This window comes from Serinus canaria, chromosome 3 (genome assembly GCF_022539315.1).
Source record: "Serinus canaria isolate serCan28SL12 chromosome 3, serCan2020, whole genome shotgun sequence".
Taxonomy (NCBI): Eukaryota; Metazoa; Chordata; class Aves; order Passeriformes; family Fringillidae; genus Serinus; species Serinus canaria.
In genome coordinates this window covers 82,954,912-82,976,686 of record NC_066316.1, presented here as the reverse complement: position 1 = coordinate 82,976,686, position 21,775 = coordinate 82,954,912, and the positions used below count along the sequence as shown (strand labels likewise).

The 21,775-nt window shown below is 37.9% G+C and overlaps 1 protein-coding gene across 1 annotated transcript in view; it reads left to right on the top strand.

Annotated features, from left to right (window-relative positions):
- The window catches only part of CD109 (CD109 molecule), a 71,958-nt gene extending 50,616 nt beyond the window's left edge, over positions 1–21,342 (top strand). Inside the window, exons 27-33 of the mRNA XM_030235577.2 lie at positions 411–601; positions 2,975–3,130; positions 3,216–3,281; positions 7,520–7,656; positions 11,813–11,969; positions 12,386–12,488; positions 15,211–21,342. Of these exons, the coding sequence (XP_030091437.2) occupies positions 411–601; positions 2,975–3,130; positions 3,216–3,281; positions 7,520–7,656; positions 11,813–11,969; positions 12,386–12,488; positions 15,211–15,401 (1,001 nt within the window). The 3' untranslated portion in view covers positions 15,402–21,342. The remainder of the gene's footprint in view (positions 1–410; positions 602–2,974; positions 3,131–3,215; positions 3,282–7,519; positions 7,657–11,812; positions 11,970–12,385; positions 12,489–15,210) is intronic.
- Positions 21,343–21,775: the final 433 nt, after the last annotated feature.

Genomic DNA, 21,775 nt, shown 5'->3' with positions numbered 1-21,775 from the left:
GCTTCACTCCAGAATGAGTCTGTTGAGCACCTGTGCTGCCTGAGGTGCCTTCTCTGGTCCTGAGAGAAAAGGAGCACTGGAACAACAAGGTGGCCTTTCCAGAAGGGCTTCTTTTTGTGAGCACTTCAGGCTGACAAGGAAAGGATCAATGTAAAGTTCACTGAAATCAGTTCAGTGACTATTTAGACTCCAGCCTTTTTTGTACCTAGATTCAAACATTGCTGAGGAAGTACTTAAATCAGTCCTTTATGGAACACACATTAACACAATGTCATTAAACATTAACACAGTGTCATAGATCCTTGCTAGAGCCCATGTGTAAGTGTTAATGAAGAGGTTTCCCCTAAGATTTTCCCAGAAATCCAAAGACTTCAGTATGTGGATCAGGTTATTGTTGGTTTCTTTTACAGGAGAATTTCGGTTTTGGGTAACACCTGCTTCTGAAATTTCTGACTCATGGCAGCCACGGTCCATTGATATTGAGCTTGCAGCATATGCTCTGCTCTCTCACTTTTATCAAGACAGATTAGCTGAAGGGATCCCTATTATGAAATGGTTAAGTCATCAAAGAAATCACCTTGGGGGATTTTCATCTACTCAGGTAATATCTTGTCTTAAGGGGTTTTGCCATAATTTCTAAACAAGCAGTGTATATTTCAAAATTAAAAAAGACCATTCTTACACAATAATTACTGAGTTTTGTTTTGCTGTAACAGCCTTAGTTATGTAGAAGCTTGCATTATTGGCATCTTACTCCTGAACTGCCAGTTTTGTATTTTTGGCAAGTCTAATAAAAAAGAGAATCAGAGGGAGACCTTCTTTATATAATGTACTAATAACAAATTAAGAAGAAATAGTAGTGCTGGTGGAAAAGTAATTAAACATGTTTTCAAAATAAGTATGATGAATATATGTGCTTACTTCCTTTCCAAGGAGAGAAGCCTCTTTTTATTCTGACCATCTGTGGCTCCTCAAACTCCTGAAAGGCTATTACCTTAGCCTTTTACTAAAGGGAGTGGGTTTTAGAAAAACAGCCTAACCTAATCCTTCTTCTGGCAGTTGGTCTTAACTTACTAATGTACTTTTTCCTTATTATTGCATAGATTTTTGATGGGCCATGACATTTGGAAAATCTTCACTATCTCCAGGAGGTTTCCATGTTATTGAAGCCATGTCTTGTAAGCTGTGCTGGCATCCAAAAAATTAGATACACTTTGAATTGCATTGGTTTAAACTAGCTTTTAAATTAACTTCAGATGCTTGTCACAGTAAAATGACACATTTCATCATGCTGCTTAGTACCAAGGTGTACAGGCTACCCTTCATTATTTTCAGATGTTGGTTGGTATTAATCTGAGAGAAATATGTTCTGTGTAAAATGTAATTTAAGAACCGGCCTGGTTATACTGAGGTATTAGTGCTTTCTTAATGTGCTAATTCTTGCTTATTATTTGGAGAGGTTGATTGAAACATTAAATGAGTTTAAAAAGCTTTTCTCTATTCTCCAGAAACCTATTTTACTTGGAAGTTTGAAAATCTATCATCTACCCTTGAGGTTAAAATTAAGAAATTAATTTAATCCTTTTGTTCTTCTGTAGTCTAAACTGTTTAGATTTCAAAATTGCTCCAGTGTCTTGCTAGATGCCTTTTTTAATTTGTGGAAATTACTCTGTTGTGTTTTACTTAACTTCTAATTTTGCTTTAAAAAATAATGTTTGGAGTGTTTCCTTCCATGAGTTTATTAGATGAGAAACTTAATATATTGTTGAACAATAAGGAGGAAAGCATTAAGTTGCATGTGTGATGCTTTATAAGTTAGGGTGTAGTAATTCACCATAATCTGTATACATGATAAGAGTTTACTGTGAATTTGCAGTTGCTAATCAGCTGATCTTTCTGCATTCTGAGAAATCAGTGAAGCAGGTCATCTCAGACAAGGATGTGGCATGGGAAGGAAGGTGATTTTTTCATCAGTTAGAATGAACAGTAAGCCCATACTAGCCCCTTAAAATATGGCACAGACACCATGGTGTAGTGAATGAATTCCTGTTATGTTAGAATTTTGTTACTAGAAGTGACCTAATAATAAATAAAGTATCTGTATGCCAAGCCTGAAAGGCCAATTTCTTCACTCTGACCAGTTAAAAATAGGTGCAAAATGAACAGTAAGAGTCCCTGAGATTAGAGATATGTATTTGATTACTGTATTTCTTCCCAGAAAATAGTGGATGTTAAAATTCTAGCTCCCTAATCTGGGCTGGACCAAATGTTCAAACACTGCCTCTTGTGTTCAAAACTTGGAGAGCTAAGCCTACACAATCACACACAAAGATGAAAAAAAGAATTTTAGATACATACATGACTGTGTGTTTGTAAGCATATTCTGCAGTGGTTAAACAATTGCACAAAACCTTTGGATGAAATACAGAGGGTAAACTGAGCTGAAACCCTTTGAAGTTGTTGCTGAGTGTCTGATAAAAATTAATCTCAACCTTTTGTTAAAATTAGTGTTAATGATTTTTCAGACCTGTAGCTTTTGCATCAACGATCAAGGCACCCTGAAAAACTCCTGTGCAGTACTGAGTATTAATGCACAGTCATGAAATAAATCTAGAAAATAGCAAGGTTGTTACTTTCCTCTGTGTCTTTCTCCATGATTGGTGTGTAATTCTGGCTGTTCTGTCTTTGAGCTTGTCAGGTGTTGCACGTACCTTGCACAAGAGGACAACTTCCTTGGCTGGCTCCCACCTCGTTTTCCATTCCCACAGCAGCTAACTTCTTGTCTTGTGTTGCTTTCTCTTCTGGGCTGGGATCTTCATGCCAGGAGAATCCAGAGATAGGGAGGTGGCTGCGGGAAGGTTCCAGCATAATCAACAAATGGGTCGATGCAGGGACTATGAGCTCCCCAAGGCATGGTCTATGTGCTGTGCTGGCTGCTTCTTTTCAGTACAGATGGGTTTGTTTCTCTCAACAGGACACAGTGGTGGCTCTACAAGCCTTGAGTCTGTTTGCAGCTCTCACTGTGGCAAGCAAAACAGAAATGGATATAACAGTGACAGCCCCTTCTTTGGAAATGCCAGAAACATTCTCAATTGATACTCGAAACCGTTTCCTGCTCCAGACTAAGGAGGTACTATAAAAAGTGAAGAATGCTTTTGTAAAGCCTGATGACTGAAAGTACTTTGAAAATACTGGTTTGCTCATCTTTCTTTCAGATTCCCCCTGCACAACAAATGAAAATTACAGTGTCAGCGGAGGGAATGGGATTTGCTGTCTTTCAGGTAGGCAATGCAGGCAACCAGGTAGGTATTCTTGCTGAAGATATGCTTTCTGTAAGGAAGGTGTGTTTTGGAAGTTTTATAAAACTTGTTTATAGGAACAGTCTTCCAAAATGTCTTAAATCAGTAGCAAAGCACTTCACTAACTGAGGAATGCTGTGAATAAAATATGGATATATTCCTGTCATTTCTGACCAATGGTGTGGCCTTTTAAGTACTGGTGGATGACTGACAGTTTTGGGGCACTTCCATGAGCCAGAGCTGTTATAAAGCAGCCCTGTCCTCCTGCAGAAATGCAATGTCCATTTGCAAGACAAAGGACTGCAGTGGTACACTGGCAGACACAGAGTTCAGAGTAAAATAGGTTTGTGGACTAGGCAGAAATGCCTCCTTTGAGAATCTGTGGTAAACCATAATAAGGCACAGATCAATAGAGAATAATATTGCATTGCTGGTTATAAGAATTATTTTCTTTTCATTGAAGTAGAAAGCAACAAAAACTAAAAATAAGAGGTTATTACAGCTAGGTTCTCCAGCAATTTTTACAGTGTTCTGAAACAGCATGAAAAACAGAGTCAAAGGATTGTGCAAGCTACAAACAGTAATAGACACTTAGCATCAACCAAAAGTGTGGGCATGGCAGAAAGTGGAAGGAGAAATACCATATCAGAAAACAGTGCTGGATCTAACTTGATATGGCCAGCAGTGGATCTCACTTCCCTGGTGCCCTCTCCATGGCAATCGGTTGTGACCACACAGGTGAAAGAGCAGACCTTGGGAAAGCTAGCAGAAAAATTAGTCTCTGAGCATGAGAGACTAATTTAAATTTAATTTATAGGTATAAACCTAAACTTGATGACTGTGTCACAAAACAAGAGTTCCTACTGGACCTCTAGTCATACTTGAGAAAACTGCTCCAGAGTCACCTTTACGTGTCTCCAAGTTTTATGCCAGGCCAGATTCTATCTCAAGTTCCATCCAATCTGTCCTTCACTTTAGCATTCTTATGCATCTGGGAAGCAAAAAAAGCCTGGTGAAGGTTGGTAAATGTTGTTTGGGATAAAATACCTTTTCAAAGAAGTCTTCACAGCTGCCAATCAGCAGTGAACAGCGTCTGGAGATACACTTCATTCATTGACCACCAGTCTGCAAAACCCACAGTGCCATAAATCACAACCCATGTTTATTAATTCCCAGAAGTACAAATGAAGTTTACAGAAAAGTTCAAAAGTTTCAGAGGATAATTCAGATTTAGACTTGCAGGCCAAGATACGAATGAAAATCTCAGCAGGACTGCATTCACACACTGGTGGTTTCAGCGTGCCTGTGTCTGTGATTGTGTGGAATGTAACAAAGTGGGCTCCAGAACAGTTAAGACTACTTAAACCCTAATCATTGTTGAGGAATACTCCGTGTTATTTAGTCAGTTAATTTGTCAGGCGAGCTGATGAAAAACTTCTCAGCAAATTGTTTCTTGCTGGAAAACACTGATTTGTTGAAATTAATAACTTTTGTGAAAACACATTGGTTCCAATTACATTACTTCCAGCAGGAAAATTTCACATTCAAGCTAGCATGTCTGGTGAAGACTGGGCAGAAGTCTTCCACCGAGAATAGCCAGTTGTCTGTGGTGGAGCATTCCCTGGAGGTGTATAACACCAGCGTTTAAGTTCCTGGTTTGTTGCATGAATGTGGAAATGTGCTCACAAAGAACTGCTGTTCATGAACCAAAGCTAGGTTGCCTTATTCATTTAGGTCACTGTGCTGTTGCCTCTTTTCCTGAAGCTTTGAGTCAGAGATGCTGTGACTTGATTCAGAATATTACACTCAACACCCTGGAGTAGTTCCTCAAAAACTTGTCTTTGCTGAGATCAGTTCCTTCCTTCTGCTTCCTTTGGCAGGTCTGATATTCTAAAAGAAAGAGCACTGAGGACATTGAATGAGATTTCTCTTTCTCCCAGACATTGGCTAGGTCTGGATCAGATCTAATAAATCAGATAGCATATGACATTGCAATCACATTTCTGCAGCTGGGTTTCATTGTCTCGGGCCCGTCAGAATACAGTGGTAAGAATCACTGTTCTGGGATTTGGCTTTCTCGCCAAATGTAGCATGTCAAAAACAGTAATTCTTTTAATATCACACAACACAAGATTAAATCCATTAATGGAAACATCATGCTTTCCCAACAAAATGGATTCTTAAGAATTTTTTTTTTTTTGGGTGAAATCTCACTGTCTATGTGTGCAAGTTGGCAGTGCATTCACTCCTGACCCTTCAGGGTCTCATAAAATGTATTTATTTTGGATATTATGATTGTAAAGGCAGTCATTTACTTACAGCTTTTTGGTCCTGGTGTCAATAAAGTTTCCTAGCTCGTCTCTCCATTGTAGGTATATCCCATTGTGGGTATATCCCATGCATGACCTAAGACACTTACTCTGCAGGAGGGAAGAGAAAATGGGTTAGGGTATTGTGAAAGATGCTCTAGAGAAAGGAGTCAAAGAAGCAATCTTCCTTAGGAGGCCTGCTGAAAGTCTTGAAAGAAACATGTTTCTTTTGTGAGCTGGACTTGACACATGACTAAAATAATTGGCATGGCCCATGCCTTCTTGGAAGGAAGGAGAATGCCACTAAAATCTAGAGCTAGCAACAAGGGGAGGGTGGACAGGCTCAAACAAGGGTGGGTATGGGCAAAGTGGATAGGTGAACAAGATCTCCTCAATCTCCTGATGAGGTATAGAGAGGGAATGAGGAAAAAAACCTCATAATTCCGTGTTACTCATTACTGGAAGCAGTCACTGTTTTTTCCACTCAGTGTATTTTTGCTGGACTTAGGCAGAGGACTGACTGTTATTTAGTGTGATGGTACTGAAATAGGTACATGATGAAATGCACATGTATTTCTCCATTACCATTTGAATGGATGTTGAGTACTCAAAATGGACAGAAAATATTGGAGATGTTTTCATTGAATTCGCATGCTCAGTCAAGCTCATATATGCTGCTAGTTAAAGAAGAAAATGAATAGGGGGTAGATTGATTAGGGGATTATAACTGTGCCATATTTTTAGAAGTGTAGGGCAATTGATAGTCGGCTACTATTTGAAGCATCACTCTCATGTGGAGCACTAGCTTTTAATTTTCCCTCCTTGGGCCTCTCACCAGAACTCTTTGCCCTATACACAAGACTGGACCAGTTCTGCCTTTAGCTTTGGCAGTTGCCTTTTAAAAGTTAAGAAATGCAGTTGGTCATTTTGTTAATTTAATGTGAGTTTCTGTATAATAGCCTTCTGTCCCCAAAGTGAGTGTGTATACAGAAGAAGGCTTTAATTAAACTCCTTGTTGTGAAAACATTTTCCTTCATTGTCATGAGAAATAGGGAAAAGAAATTCAGACCATAACAGCAATATCTTATTCCATGAAAATACTAGCTGACTGACCTGTTCAGTATGTGTTTTCAGAACATCCTGCCTTGGCAGTAAATTCCCATTCATTAGCTTTTTCTGGCAAAAGTTAAAACAGTTTTGTTTCTATAGTGACAGATTGTTGAGGCACTGCTTTTTGTGTGCCTTCAACTGGCAGGCTTTCTAGACTGGTTTCATCCTTGGTACTACCTTCTCCTGTGGGGCAGTTGTACGTGATAAATCTTCACAGTTGCACCACAGCTGTCTTGAGTGCCTCTACAGAATTGGCTCTGCACTTATTTGTTTGCTAAATTCGGCAATGTTGGGCAGGGCAATGGCAATTATGTGTAGAGATTGAAAGAAGGAGCATAATTTTTGTATCAAAAAGTGAGAGACATGGCAGCAAAAGCAAAAATCAGAAATTAAAGACGATTCTCTCAGTCATCCAGATAAAACACATAGCGTGGTGAGGGGATTCTTCTTTGATTTTAGTAGAAAAATAAGTAGAAAGTGGCTAAAATATCTCCCCCTGCAAGACCCCAATATGCATTTTGCTTGGCTAAAGAAAAGGGAATGAAAAGTGCTTTTGGAAAATCACAGTCCTTCTACAATGGTTTCAGGTAGCAAATGGAATATTGTCGGTCCAGATTTGAAGGTATGACAGGGGCTTGTCCAAGTTACAGGTTAGCAAGTCAATTATAGGCTAGGAGGTCTGTGCAAACGTGTGTTTTCTCATGTGAACACTCCTCTGGTATTATGGTACTAGCAGCTTGGTGTTTAAACCACACTGATTTGCTTTATGTGTCACCTGATGTCTGTACTTGCAATCCACAGCTGAATGTTATGTACAACACAAAGCACACCGATCAGAGGCTCCGATCTGTCCAAAATCAAGAAGCCTTTGACTTGAATGTTGATGTAAAAGATGATAAAGATGATACAAACCACTTGACTTTGAATGTGTGCACAAGGTAGGTAAATCAGTTGGAGCATCTCATACATGTCAACTTTAGATTGCTTTAAATAAACTAAATTATCTCGTTGTTTATATGAATTTACTGATGTCTGGGATATAAATGTAGATCTGAAGAAAATAAAAATTACTTTGCACAAATAATAATAGTGAAACTAAGAATCAATTTATAAATCAATTTTTGCTGGCCAAGTGATATTTTTTTACTATTATGCATAAAAATCAAGGTACCCTAAATGTTAGAGGAATGTGGAAGAGTTTGCATGAAATACAAGAAAAAACAACAGTTTCTTTGGTGCATGCATTTTTGAGCTATAGGGATGAGTGTAGACACACTTGAAAATTGGATCAGTATTTCTGCATTCTAATTTGAGTAGCAAACTGTGACAAGGGCCCATTACTCTTACCTTTCATGAAAAGAATCCTTTGCTTTTGATACGAAAGTAGATACTTTTTTTTGTAAAGAGAGAAGGAAGTTCTGAAGTGCTGAAAACACCATGAAGTTTTTTCATCTCTATAATTAACTTCACTCAGAATGATTTTGGCAGGAGTCAAAATCTATATTTACATAATAATAAATTCACATTGCCTTATTGGGCAACTGTCTTTGTGGTCCTTCATCCACCAGTAGCAATGAACTTGGTAATAGAATGCAATACATTATTCTAGATTTGAAAGAGGTGGAAAGTTTTCCAGCCAGGCTAATTCTGTTCTTTTTGCTGAATAAGGGGGAGGGGGCAGGAGGATATGGGAGAACGTGTGTTTCTTGTTCAGTAATCAGCTACTAAAAACTGAGCTGAGCCTACTCAAGTATCATCTCAAGAACCACAGGACAGTTACCTGGATAGAATTTACATCACGTGAGAATAGGTGACTTTGGACTGCATATTCCTAGGTCAGCCAGTCAATCAAGAAAAGTTATTTCTTTGACGGCTTTGTGCCTCCATTTTACTTGCTGTGGAAGTGTTCATACACATATTTAAAAGGTATATTTGAAGGTGTTTGTCTTCTGGCAGTTTCTTCAGTATGCATTTCCTATTGTAGTTAAAGACCACTGCATATTTCATATGAAACCCTATAGGACATTTTATCTCTCTCTATGTATGTATTTACGTTTTATTTTCTCCTGTCTTTTATAATCCACAATAATGTTGTTGAAATGTCTGCGTTTGTTGTATTTGAGGATTTCATCTATTTGTGAATACTTCCTCTAGAAACTCCTGTTTTTTTCTTGTGGCATTATACATATTAAATATGTAACATTTTGTTACATTCCTTGTAAATGCAAGATTTGCAAAATACCACCTGATCCACCATGGTTCCTCTTACATGCCTTTCATCCACACCCTCTTTCTGCTATTTCTTTAAACTTTGTACACCGTATGCCTTGAACTATTCTTATGCTCCGCCTTCCACAAGGGAGCTGTGACTGGAGATGAGTCTCTAGGTGACACCATCATACAAATAATCAGCTGTAGAGAATATGGTTTCAGTACAGAGCATTGATTTAATTTGGGAAATAGCCAGCAGGCATAAAGCCAGAGCTCTGTTTTTATATGTTTCTAGTATCCAGTTGGGTGACACAGATGGTGGGCAGAGACGCTAGAATACATGAGAGTTCTTGAAACGGAGGGGGATTGTTCTCTTTCAAACTCTTCTAGGAAGTGTCAACAGCATTCTAAAGTCTAGCACAAACTCCTGACATGTAAAGAGTTTACATGCTTGGTTTGGGGTAAGTATTTTTTGGGCAATCTGACTCTCTAGCTAAAACCTTTTGCTTAAAATACAGAGAAGAAGTGCTCCATCTCTCTGGGGGTCCTCTAGGGTAGTGATGCTTTAATTGCAAAGTGTTCAAAGAAGAGGGGAAAATCTAGTGACATTGTAAAGCAGCCTCAAGAGATTACTTGGAACATTTAGTTAGTTCCAGCATCAATTCCATCAACTCTTATTGTGGGAAGTGGACTGGTAGTTTGAGTAAGTCTGTTTAAATTGCTTAGGCTACAGCTTCATCTCTGATTGCTGAGCTTCATAGACTAGTCATCTTCCTCTTCTTTTCCCTATAAATGGTATATAATATATGCCTTGTCTATATTCCTAAATTAGTTTAAAGTTGGCCTACTTATGATCTTTATAACATGATCTGGCTTTCTAGTAGAGAAACCAATACAAAAAGGCTGTTGAAATGTCATTGCATGGGTGTGTATAGTCTAGCTGTGGGAATGAATCTAGCTGTGGATATTCATAGGTACTGAAGGCTTCAACTTCATAATTTTTTTATTTTCTTTAATCTGGAGAATATTCACGTTCTCTCAGCCAGCTTGATAGGGGTTGGTTATGGTCTTTTTAACTGGTATTATTTTTGACCCTAGAGCAAATGAGGTCTCATTCAAGTTGAAGTGGTTCTTGGTTAGAGGAGCTAACGCACTCTCTGGGAGGCAAATACCCAGGATTGCTAGTTTTTTCTAAGTCTTATTGCCTTCATACCTTTTCCAGGCATGGGAAACTGATCACTGATGGTTCAATTTACACTCTCGTTTCTGCTTTCTGCCTACATTATCTTGGTTTTGTTTTCTCTTCTTTGTGTCATCTGTGAGAGGGTCTTACCCTGGTCTCATATTGCTCATGAGCTGAAACACAAAGTTCAACTGAAAGTATTATCAGTTTTCTTCAGGTACAGGTTTCAAGTCTGTGTTTCTCTTACTGGTCATTCTTGCATGTTGATTTTTTTTTCCTTTTTTTAAGAGACCATAGAGTTGAAAAGATGGTACCATAACCCACCTCCAAGGCTGCCTCTCTTCTTTTTTTTTGAGAGCCAGATCCTCGTAAATTCTAGGGATATATCTAATTGACTCCTTGACAGTATCAAGATAGTTTGGTTCCCTGTTGGTGTTTTAGTAGCACCCAGGCTGGCTAGACAGCTTGGATCTTTGACTCTCCCCTTGTTGTTAATTATGCAGAAATAATTACATCCAGTTCCAATTCAATTATTTGTTTTCAATAGCAGCTACTTTGGCACAACACATCGTCGAACAGATGGTTTCATTTGTTTCTAATCTTGTGAGCCAACTGAAGTCAGCAGTTGTGCTGTATTTCTTTCAAAGTTGTATCTGCCTTGAATCAGCCAGGCTTAACAGCATTGCTTTGAAAGCAACTCTTCCCTTTTGGTTTTTTTTTTTTAACTACCCAGCTCTAAAAAGACATAGTTTTAATTACTTTCAATACTGCCAGGCTTTTGAAATGAGGATTAGAGACACTTCTATTTTAGTGGGACAATAATCATTTACCTTCCGTGCTAAGGCCAGGGAAGCTCTTCTGCTACCTGCCTTATTTAAAGCAGTAGAATCTTTTGCAGGTCATTTAGGTGACACTTGTAGCACAGAGCACCATAAATATATTTTGATATATCTGTTATGCACCATAGTGTGCAAGGCTTGCTCAATAGAGCAGACTTTTACTCTAGCATCTGGTTTTCACATTGGAAGAAGATATAATAGTAAGCATTATTTAGTAAAAAAAAAGGGACTCAACATATTAAATCTTCTTCCAAATGTGGATTAATAACATGGCTGTGCATTCTAAAACTGAAACTTTGTGAAATAATTTGACTTTGTTAATGGTACCATCAGTCTCTGTGAAGGAAATATGAAAAGGTCTGGGAGACTTCTTTATTGTGTACACATGTATCTTGGCCTCCAAAATGAATAAAAGCAAAACAATGCATTAATAAGAGCAAATACATATATTTCAGTACAGGAATTCCTACAGCAGTTTCTTTATTGCTTCTTTTGAAACGTATTTAATGGCAATAGTTTCTGCATATTTGTAATATAAGCCTGTACTAAGAGATGCTGATTGAAAGTTCCTCATGGTGTCAGTGTAGCCTCTCACATGATTTATGTATTGCAGTTTTCTCAGTGCTAAACCAGCTTTTGCATATGTGGCAAAAGCTGGTTTAGCTGGAAAAATAATTGAGAAATTAATTATTAGCTCTTTATCATTAGACATTTTCTTGTCAGTATTTTGTTCCATTTGTTTCCTAAGTATTCTTGAGCATTATTACTTCATTAGTTGGGACTTAAAGATCAAATATTTTCTTTGGAGAGTGGGCTACTGCATTTCTACTAAAAGTTTCTTTGTCTCTGTGTTTTGAAAAGGTACTTTGGTTCTGGCTCAGCTCCCAGGAGTGGTATGGTCCTCATGGAGGTTGGCTTACTCAGTGGTTTCTCTGTGTCACCAGATTTTGTTCCATTAGACAATACAGTTAAGAAGACAGAAAAGGACAATGGAAAAGTCAACCTATACTTCGACTCTGTAAGTTGGAAATAACAAAGAAATGTGTTTGTGGTGATTTTAATCTCAACTCTGACATTGTTAGGCTTAAATTTGGAAAGACATTATGATTGTGTTCTTCGGGGAAATCAACATCTGCTATTTACATGGAACTAATAGTTCTCCTGGTTTTGAGTGAGACTGATTGGATAGGTGCAACTCAATTGCATTTGTAAGGAGTTTCTGAATTAGGCCTCTTAAAAATCACACATAAGAAGGCAGATGTTTCATGAAGTCTGTACTTTGACCAAAATGAGTGCAAATGAGATAATCATCTTTATATGCATCCTGACTCTTAAGCCTTTAGAATTGGACTACCACTGAGCTAAAAGTCCTTAGCTCCTCCATGAAGCCACCATCCCCAGGGTTCTCAGGATGTTTCTCTTCTGTTTTCCTAGCTAAATGAAACACAGGTTTGTGTGGATATTCCAGCTGTGAGAGACTTCAAGGTGGCAAATATCCAAGATGCTTCAGTGACTGTACTGGATTACTATGAACCTAGTAAGTGTCAGTCATTTCAAATGGTACTTAATTATTCAGAAGTTTAAAAGAAAGTTTCTTGTAGGAATAGGAGAAATTTTAGTGAAGAAAAAGCTGCATTGAACTGTGGTCTTTTTGGACATTTACATGCCCAGTTTGTTAACAAGTAGTGTGTGACGGTGATCACAGGGGTCCCAGGATGAGGGAAGAGACGAGAATGTTGACTCCATGTTTCAGAAGGCTTGATTTAATATTTTATGATGTATATTATATTAAAAACTATGCTAAAAGAATAGAAGAAAGGGTTTCATCAGAAGGCTAGCTTAGAATAGAAAAGGAATGAATAACAAAGGTTTGTCTCTGACCCAGACAGTCTGGACAGCTGGACTGCGATTGGCCATTAATTAGAAACAACCAGAGGAGACCAATCACAGATCCAGCTGTTGCATTCCACAGCAGCAGATAAGAATTGTTTACAGTTTGTTCCTGTCTCTCAGATTCTCAGGAGGAAAAATCCTAAGGAAAGGATTTTTCATAAAACATGTCAGTGACAGTAGTGTTTTCACATATCTATTGTCCTAATGGGTTGATTCTTCAACTGTTGCAAATTATCTGGCCCAGTATATTCCCAAAACTATCAAAATGAAGCTGGAGCTTCACTATGATTCACTTACCAAGTTAATAATTACCTCTCCAGTAGCTTTGCCCTTTGTTTCTTACTTAAACTAGGACTTCTTTGTGGGAGAAAATGCCAATGTTTTGTCTTCTGTTGTTACCTAAAAAAGGCGTACATTGAAAAAGGAGTTTCAAAGGGCTTTTTTGGTGGGAGGGGGCTTTAGGTTGGTTTGCTTGTTTGTTTGTGGGTTTTTGAGGGCTTTTTGTTTGTTCTTTTTGTTTGTTGCTGTTGTGTGTGAGTGTATTATATGTATTATGTAGTATGTGTTGTGTGGAGTGTGTTTTAGAGATGGGCAACGATGTACAAAGTTTTTTGGCAAAATTAAAAGCAAGAAAAAAATACAGGCTGCTGGAGAAGATACTAGGTTTTCATTACATGAACCACTTGGTACTTTATTAAGGATTTGGGGTTGGTTTGAGATAAGGCATAAAAAAGATGTATAGGCAATTTTTTCATGCTTTTTTTAGCTCAATACAAAAGACAACCAAATATGATGTGTGCAACTTCAGCTAGATAAAGATCAAATTTATTCTATATTGGCTGAAATTATTGTTCATACACAGAATTTTAAAGTAAAATAGGAAATTAACGGTTATAAGTACGCTGTCCATTAATTAGAACACGTTTAAGGGCTAAAGGCTTAAAAAATTACATCAAGTTTTAATTTGAGAGAAACACATAGGCTTTAGAATGTATGGCTGAAATGAATTTCCAGTTCTTGGGAGAAGAGCTCAGGATCTAATCTTTCATAAGAATGCTACTAATAAATATGTTTGCTGTAAAGTTACAGGTAAATGCATGTGTAAATATTTTTATTATATTTAAATAAATTTATTTCATAAATTCTCAGTTAGGAAACTAATATTAGGGACCAAAATTTATAAGATGTAATCAGTGCTGTAATTCCTTTAATTTCAAGATAATGGGTTGTGGAAATATTATTTTACAGGACACCATTCCTATAAATATATAGCACAATATATTATTGAGCAACAGATATATGTATGCCATGATGGAGTTCTTCTGGGATAATTCCTTCCTGTCTAATACAGGAATGTGATTTTATTTTAATTTATTATTTTCCGTCACTGTTGTAGTTGGTGACCCAAGCTGCAGGGGTATATTTTATGTGATGATGACAGACTCATGTCATGTTCAGAGCTAGGAAATGCTCTGGCATTTACTGATAAATGTGATTTTGTTGTGGCAGAGAGACAGTACAATTGACATATGTGTAAGATCTGGCTTGGATGCCAGTACAGCAGTATTCTCTTACCTGAAAATTTTATAACTAGCTGGATGTTACTGTTTGGTAACATTTTGGCCCATAAAATTACATGTTTTTAAAATACCTTGAGGCTTGTAATGAAAATGAATATAATTTCAGTTAAAAAATACTACTACTAAAAAAAAAAAAAAAAGAAGCTGTAAGGTCCCTAGTTGGAAGGAAGAAAAAAGAAAAAACCCACTATGAGGAAGAAACTTTGCAAAAGCTTTTTCTGTGAGCAGTTACCACATATTGATTTTTCTGAAATAAATATGATTTTTCAGACTTCTAGTCTGGCTCAGTGGCAACCCTTCAGGGAATGGGAGACTAAAATACAGGAGCAGGACCTAGATTAGGTAAGCAGTCCCAGATTCAGGAAGCTGGAGCTCCCATCCATGATAGTGAGAGAAAGAGTCAGTTAGGAGAGACCTGGCTCTTAAATGTTATAGCCAGCAGCTTGCCAGGTAAAGCATCTGAGTTCCTTTGTTGTTGTGTAGGTAGAGGCAAAATTCCTCTCAAAATGTTTGTCCAAGGTTTGTGAACAGATTGTGTCTTGCAGTTGAGATTGAGTCTATGAAAGTGTGCCTTTTACCAGGTGTTGGCCTGAATCTATTGAGATGTTCTGGGTGAAGAAAAATGAGTAATGGCTGGGCTTAAATGTCTGGGAAGTGTTTTGCAGTGTATGATGAGCTCTGTGTCAGAGTTTAGTGCATCCTTTGAAAATGATTTCTTTTTGAAGCTGGGTTCTTGGTTAATTTTCAAAAGTTTATTAACTGATGTTAACTAACCTTTCTGAACAGGAAGAAGAGCAGTGAGAAGCTACAATTCAGGAGTAATGCAAAGTGTAACCTCTTGTGACTTCTGTGAAAGTGATTGCCACCTTTGCCACCGAGATGGTTCTGCAGCCTTGCTTCAGCACTCTTCATTGGCCTCCTTGTTCTGTATACTCTTTGTCCTTCATGTAATCTTGCAGTGCAGTTGGGTGCTGTAAAAGGAAACAGATTAGGTTTCACATCTAAGGTTTCCATAAATTATCCAAAGAAAATTTTATGTTCAGATACCAGCCCGTCTTTAGTGATTGCCGTGACCAAACTCCTGCTGTGTTCAGGGAGAGCTGGGCTGGCCCATATGGTAAATTTCTGGCTGTGCCAGAAAACTTCTACAAGTGTCTGCTGGAAAAGCTTTCCAAATGTTAGTTTCATACTGAATTTATTTTCTGAAGAAGCACAGAGTTACTGAGAAAGCAGTGTGATAAAAAGTAAGCTTAGCTCCACATTCCCGCTTTGTTTTTACCCCAGCTTCCAACTGTGCTTGTTTTTTAGGGATGCTAGTTTACCATGCTTTTCCAAAACACTATTTGCTTCTCCACGAGTGTGTTGATAAGCAATGATATGAGCTTGGTATCAGAGCTCTCTTCTGTTCTGTTCTGAAGATGTGATGCTCAACATTAATACTGAATTTCTCTGTGTGCTCTCATGGGGAATAATATGGAAAAAAAAAAGGAGCTGGCTTCAGAGCAGATTCAAAGAGCCAAAAAGTACTGCATTTACAAACTGCTGAATGCTCCAGAAAGTTGTCAGTCTTCTTTTTTTTTTTCTTTTTTTGAATCATTTCAGAGCAGGTAGGTGGATTTTTTTGTCAATTCATAAGCTAATAATGGTTGAAAATAACGCCTCAGGATGTTCTCATGCATTCTACTCTGAAAGGCTTTTTTACTGTAAATGTGTCAAAGATAAAGTCTGTTTATCAGACTTCATTTTTACAGGGTTATTCAGAAACAAATGCAATTCTCTTTCCATGTGAGAATGCTGGTGTCAGCTGGCATAAATTTATGGCCAGATGAAGGAAGTTTGCTTTGAACCTGTTCTGTTTTTTTTTTAATGTCTCCTAGAAGTATCACTCTGGGGCAGAGTTTATGTCTTGTGCTTTCAGCATCACCTTGTCAACAGTTCAGTATGTTGTTGGGCATACCCCAACAGTTGTTTACCGCTCTCAGTGCCATGTGAGTTGGTGGCCCTGGATGCCATCTGTGCTCCTGTTGCTGCTGGTGGGAGAGGCTTTTAGGAGAGAAGAATTGTTTGGCTGGACTGACTGCATATGCACTCAGTCCAGCCAAACAATTCACATGCCTACTTTAACCACGTCCGTGTATGCTCAAGTGCTCTGCTGAAGTGGAATGGAGGAGAGGGATGGTGAAAAGTAGTGGCCACTTTTACACTCAAACCTGCCCTTTGCACATGGGGAGAATTACAGATCTCTGTGAGTGTGGAAATGTGTGAGCTTGGGAGTTTGTTGCTCCTGAGTGAGTGTATGAATGCCTTCCTTGTCTGGCAGCCAATCTGTCCTTCTTGTACACTACCTGTAATATCTAATGCTTATTTCTTTTTGATGAGGCAGCCAGGCTGTTACACTCATAGTTATTGAAATGAAGTTAATAGCTGTCATGCTGACTAAGAGAGGTGGAAATTTTAATTTCTATTGATTCCCTTTCTTTCATACCTTTTTTAGACGGAGTGTGTTTTTGTGCACATGTAATAATATGGCAGTCACTTTCCTTGAGCAATTTCTCATTTTTATTCCATTTTTTCTACTGCTTAAAATGTATATTTTTGTATTTATGCTCATCTATAATGTTGTTCAAAAAGGAAATTTTGCATATCAGCTTGGGAAGAGGCCTGAACTTCCTGGACTGGGGGTGCCTTCTATTATCAATGTATAGGTTTTAACTGCAGAACTAGTTTAGATGGGGTTATTTGCTTTACTTCACCTGTTTTTGGAATTTACAATGTTTTTCACAAATTTGGGGTTCTGTCCTATTTCTTAGGCAGAGTTTAGTCCTGGTTCTTCATGGTCGTTCATGCTTTTCCCTTGTCCTTGGTGTGTTTTGGATTTAGCCTTTTGAGTAGTTAATTAGTGCCTGAGCAGAGTGTGTGTGCTGCTCTGACCCACATGAAGTAATGGATTTATTGAAGCCAAACACACTGCTTAGTCAGTAGGATGCAGGATCTCACTCCCTGTAAGCCATTCACTTGGTTACATGGGTCCAAAGCTAAGACAAATGAAGATACAGAATTAAACACATCTCTGCATCTCAAATCCTTTATTCATTTATGGGAGCCTAAATCCAACTGTGCCAAGTTTGTAAGATCTGGAAAAAATTCTCATCTAAACTGGGATGTGTTTTGTTGTGGGTTTGATTTTTGACCTATGAAAGTTGGTCTTCTCTTGTCTTTGAGAACAGCAGACTTGACATGTCATATCTCCCTTTAATATAATTTCAAAAACCTAAAGCTCACATACTTCCAGGTTTTACTATATGCAGGGCTTTTAATAGGGACATTGGTACCTGATTAATGATAGGATAAAGGGGCTTATTTTCTAGGCAAGATGTACTGGAGATAAATTGCTCTTTTGCAGTAGATAGTAGGAATAAATTATTTCTGTTTTACATGCAGTCCAATCTTCCTGAAAATCCTCCAAGAAAAACAGATTTAAACTGCTTAGTTGAGTTTTGGACAGTGCAGCTTTTACTAGTATTCCCTTACATTTGTTTTTGAGACAAACAACACATGTTTTTAAATGACTTTTGGCTGCCTTGCACACTATATTAAGAATCATCAGTCATAGTGTACCATGTCAGGGAAATTGTTGGAGTCAGTGAATAAACATCCTCTTTTATTTTACTTTATTCTATACAGAAGGCATTTTATTGCAGGCATCCAAATCTGCATCTGTATCAAGCTATTTTAAAGAAACCATGTACATTGTATGACTTTAAACAAATGTTTACACTTGGTGGCCTTTAATATTCCTGCATCAGTGCCTTCAGTCACTTTGCAGTAGTGGCTGGTGCTTTGAATGAGTTGCAGAGGATAAAATTTATACTGTGGTGGCAGTGAATGGAATATTATTTGGCATTGTGACTTTTTTTTTTCTTTTCTCATTGTTGTGTGGGAACCTTTACACAAATGCTCAGCATATATATTATCCCCATTGCTCTATAAAACCCATTTTTGATATTAGGGGGGCCATGCTCCCACTGAAGTTAATAGGAAATCTTGTAGCAAAAAGTCTTTTGGAACTCTTTAGCAATAAGGTCTACAAGGAGTTTTAAGGAGTGATACAAAAAACAATCATGAAAAGGTATTTTGTGATGGAATCTTCATGTTATATTCATGTTTTTCTGAACATTTCTGCTGTTTATTGAAATCTGAGTGTACGCTGGTATTTCCCATGCCCATTTTAGCCACAGGGTATCAATGGTCTGTCTAGGGCCCTTAATATGCTATTGAATCAGTGAGAAATATTTATTTAGGATTGAGTCTAAAACAAAACTATAATGTATTTTGAAAGAGTTCCCTCTGAATTCTGCCTCTGCTGTCATCCGTGATCTTAGCCGAGGGTTTCCCTACAGGTTTCAATATGGGTGTCATTCAGAGATCTTCTGTACTAAATGCTGACTACAGAACAGGGGATGAGTGCTGCTTAACAGGCTTCGAGCACCTCAGAACCTGCAGGCTGGGCCAGTTTGGTTCCCAGCATGGCACCACCATAGACCTGTTTATGTTGGAAAAGACCTTTAAAATCATTGGGTCCAACCATTAAGCCAGTTTTGCCAAGTCCACCTAAAGTCCACCTAGACTTTAGTGGACTAAAGACTAGTCCAAGTCCACCTAGACTAAATCCTGTCTCCAAGTGCTACATCTACACTCTTTCTAAATACCCCCAGGGATGGTGACACCACTTCTTCCATTGGCAGCCTGTTCTGATGCTTAACAGTGAAGAATTTTTCCTAATATCCAATCTAGACCTCCCCTGGCACAACTTGTATCAGACAGAAGCAGTGCAGGTATTCCCAGTTAGCTTCCATACCACATGCTCCTGTTCACTTCACAAGCAGGAGCTTGTGGCTTGTGCCCATCAATGGCCCAGGATAAAAGGGGGAGGTGGCCAGACAGGTGCAGGAGAAACATGAGAGGCAGATCCAGTCTTCAAAGAATCATAGAATGTGAAGGAGTTGGACTGGTCTGCAAGATATCTTGTTCCAAGCCCTCTGCAATGTGCAGGGACACCTCTCACCTGACTGGGTTTCTCAAGGTCTTACCCAGCCTGGGTTTGGACACTGCCAAGGCTGGGGCACCCATAACCCTCCTGGGCAACCTGTTCCAGTGTCTTTACCCCTACAGTAAAAATCTCCCTAATATCTAACCTAAATTTCCCTTCTTCAGCTGGAGCTCATTGCTCCTTGTCCTGTTACTACAGCTCCTCAGAGTCCCTCTCTGGCTTCCCTGCAGGCCCCCTCCAGACACTGTAAGGTTGCTGTGAGATCTCCACACAACCTTCTCTTCTCCAGGTGAACAGTCCCAACTTTCCCAGGGGAATCTGCCCTGGCAAAGTGCTCCAGTCCTCTTACCAGCTTCATGGCCTTCCTCTGAACTTGCTCCAACACTTCCATGTCCTTCTTATATTACAAGCCTCTCTTTTGCCTTGAAAGTCACTGTTGACAGTCAGATTTAAAATACAATAATTGGTTTTCTTCAGTTATCAAAATAATATCCTAGCAATATTTCTCTGAATGTGTTGTTCAAGTTGGTATGAATATTGACACCATTTGATTTTGTTTGAATCCTGCAGAAAGCAGTTGCATATACATAGCTGTTGTAGGCTGCAGTGTTCTGCAGTGTGCAATGTAGGTGCATAAACACAAGATTTTCACGGTGCCCAAACCAACAATGCTGTGTAGTGTTCTGTTTTTAGGAAAGAATATATTAGAAAGCAACTACTGCCTATTTCTGTCTGAAACACTAAGAAAGAGGATTCAATTTTAATTCTAATGACTAATATTATTTTTGTTATACCATTTCTTCTTCTACCTTAAGTTCTTATGCGGTGAACCCCGTCTCTGTGGTCTGAAGATTTTGAAATTAGATGCTTAATTTATCTATAAAATATAACAGCAGTTGTTTCCTTTTCCCCATATCAAAATATTTCACTTTCATATTGTTTCATATTAATTTTAATGTATTTCTGTGTGCCAAATGGAAATGCCATTGCTCTGTTGCTATTCTATGCAGTGCAATAAAGGCTGATAGTGTGCTGTGTTAGATTAATCTTATGATTATTTTTCCTATAGATAGCTTGTTTTCAGATAGGTATGAGCATTAATGCCTTATGTACTGCATTTGAGTCACCAGTACTCCAGTTTAAGGTTTATCTTTAAATTAAAATAATTCGTTGTATTTCTTAGTAGCTACCCAAAAACTTCATCAGCATTGCTTATATCTTATAATGTTATAATATGAACTGGGTTTTTTGATTGTGGTTTTTAGTTTTCTTAGGCTGTATGGGATACTAAATACAAAGAAGAAAATAAAAATATGCTGGCTCAGTGGAAGTATATAAGCAGGTATAAAGTCCTATTGACTGGCACATCTTTTCTTTTTCCATATCAGGCTTTAAACAATTTGAACTAAAATTCTTGACTGCCTTGAGACATAGACAGATACCCAATTTGATCTAAGTTGGGATTATCATTCACATTTCCACTTTTGATCAAATCAGAAATCATAGAAAAAGAATGCTTTTATGAGCTGTTTTGAGCAAACAGCAGTGAACTAACATGCCAACTATGCAAATAGCTTCTCTCTTTTCAAGTAATAAAGCAAATGTTAAGGAACTAGACTGTTTCAAAGGACTTTGGAAGATTGTAATTTGTTTATTTTTCTTCAAATAAAGTTTGCAATAGCTATTTTTAAATGCTATTAAAGATGACTTTTAATAATATATGTCTAATGTTTGCTTGTTTAACAATACAGCTACTTACTTGTAGGTCACAGTTTCTGACCACTACCCATCCTCAGCACTTTTTAGTGGTTTCCTCATCTGTTTTAAAGCTCAGAATTTAATAATATAAATAAAGTTTTTAAAAAGTATTACAACAGTGGTTTCCCTGGTTAGGCTGTAAACAGTCACCTCAATTTAAAAGTCTACTATTTTGTTCAACATGAAGTTATTGCAAGGTTTGCTGGTATCTGTAAAAGAGGTAGCATAAATAGTCTTATGTGATGAGCTCAGTTCAGGTAAGCCCCTTGTGGTCATGGAGAACATGAGGAACTGTAATGTTGTGTGGAAAAAAGGAAAAAATTATCCAGATACAGAGCTAATTGGTGAAGTAAAAGAGCACCAAGAAATTTTAATGCCAAAATATTTTATACAAAGGTAATTGAATTGATGTGCAGAATTTTTTTTCTGGTGACCTGCTATTTTAACTGCCATTTTTCATGGTTTAGAAGTTTGGTCTCTGTGACACTGTCTTTTTCCTAATTTTCCTCGTAATTCTCTTGCTGTTCCTCTTGCCTGCCCTTG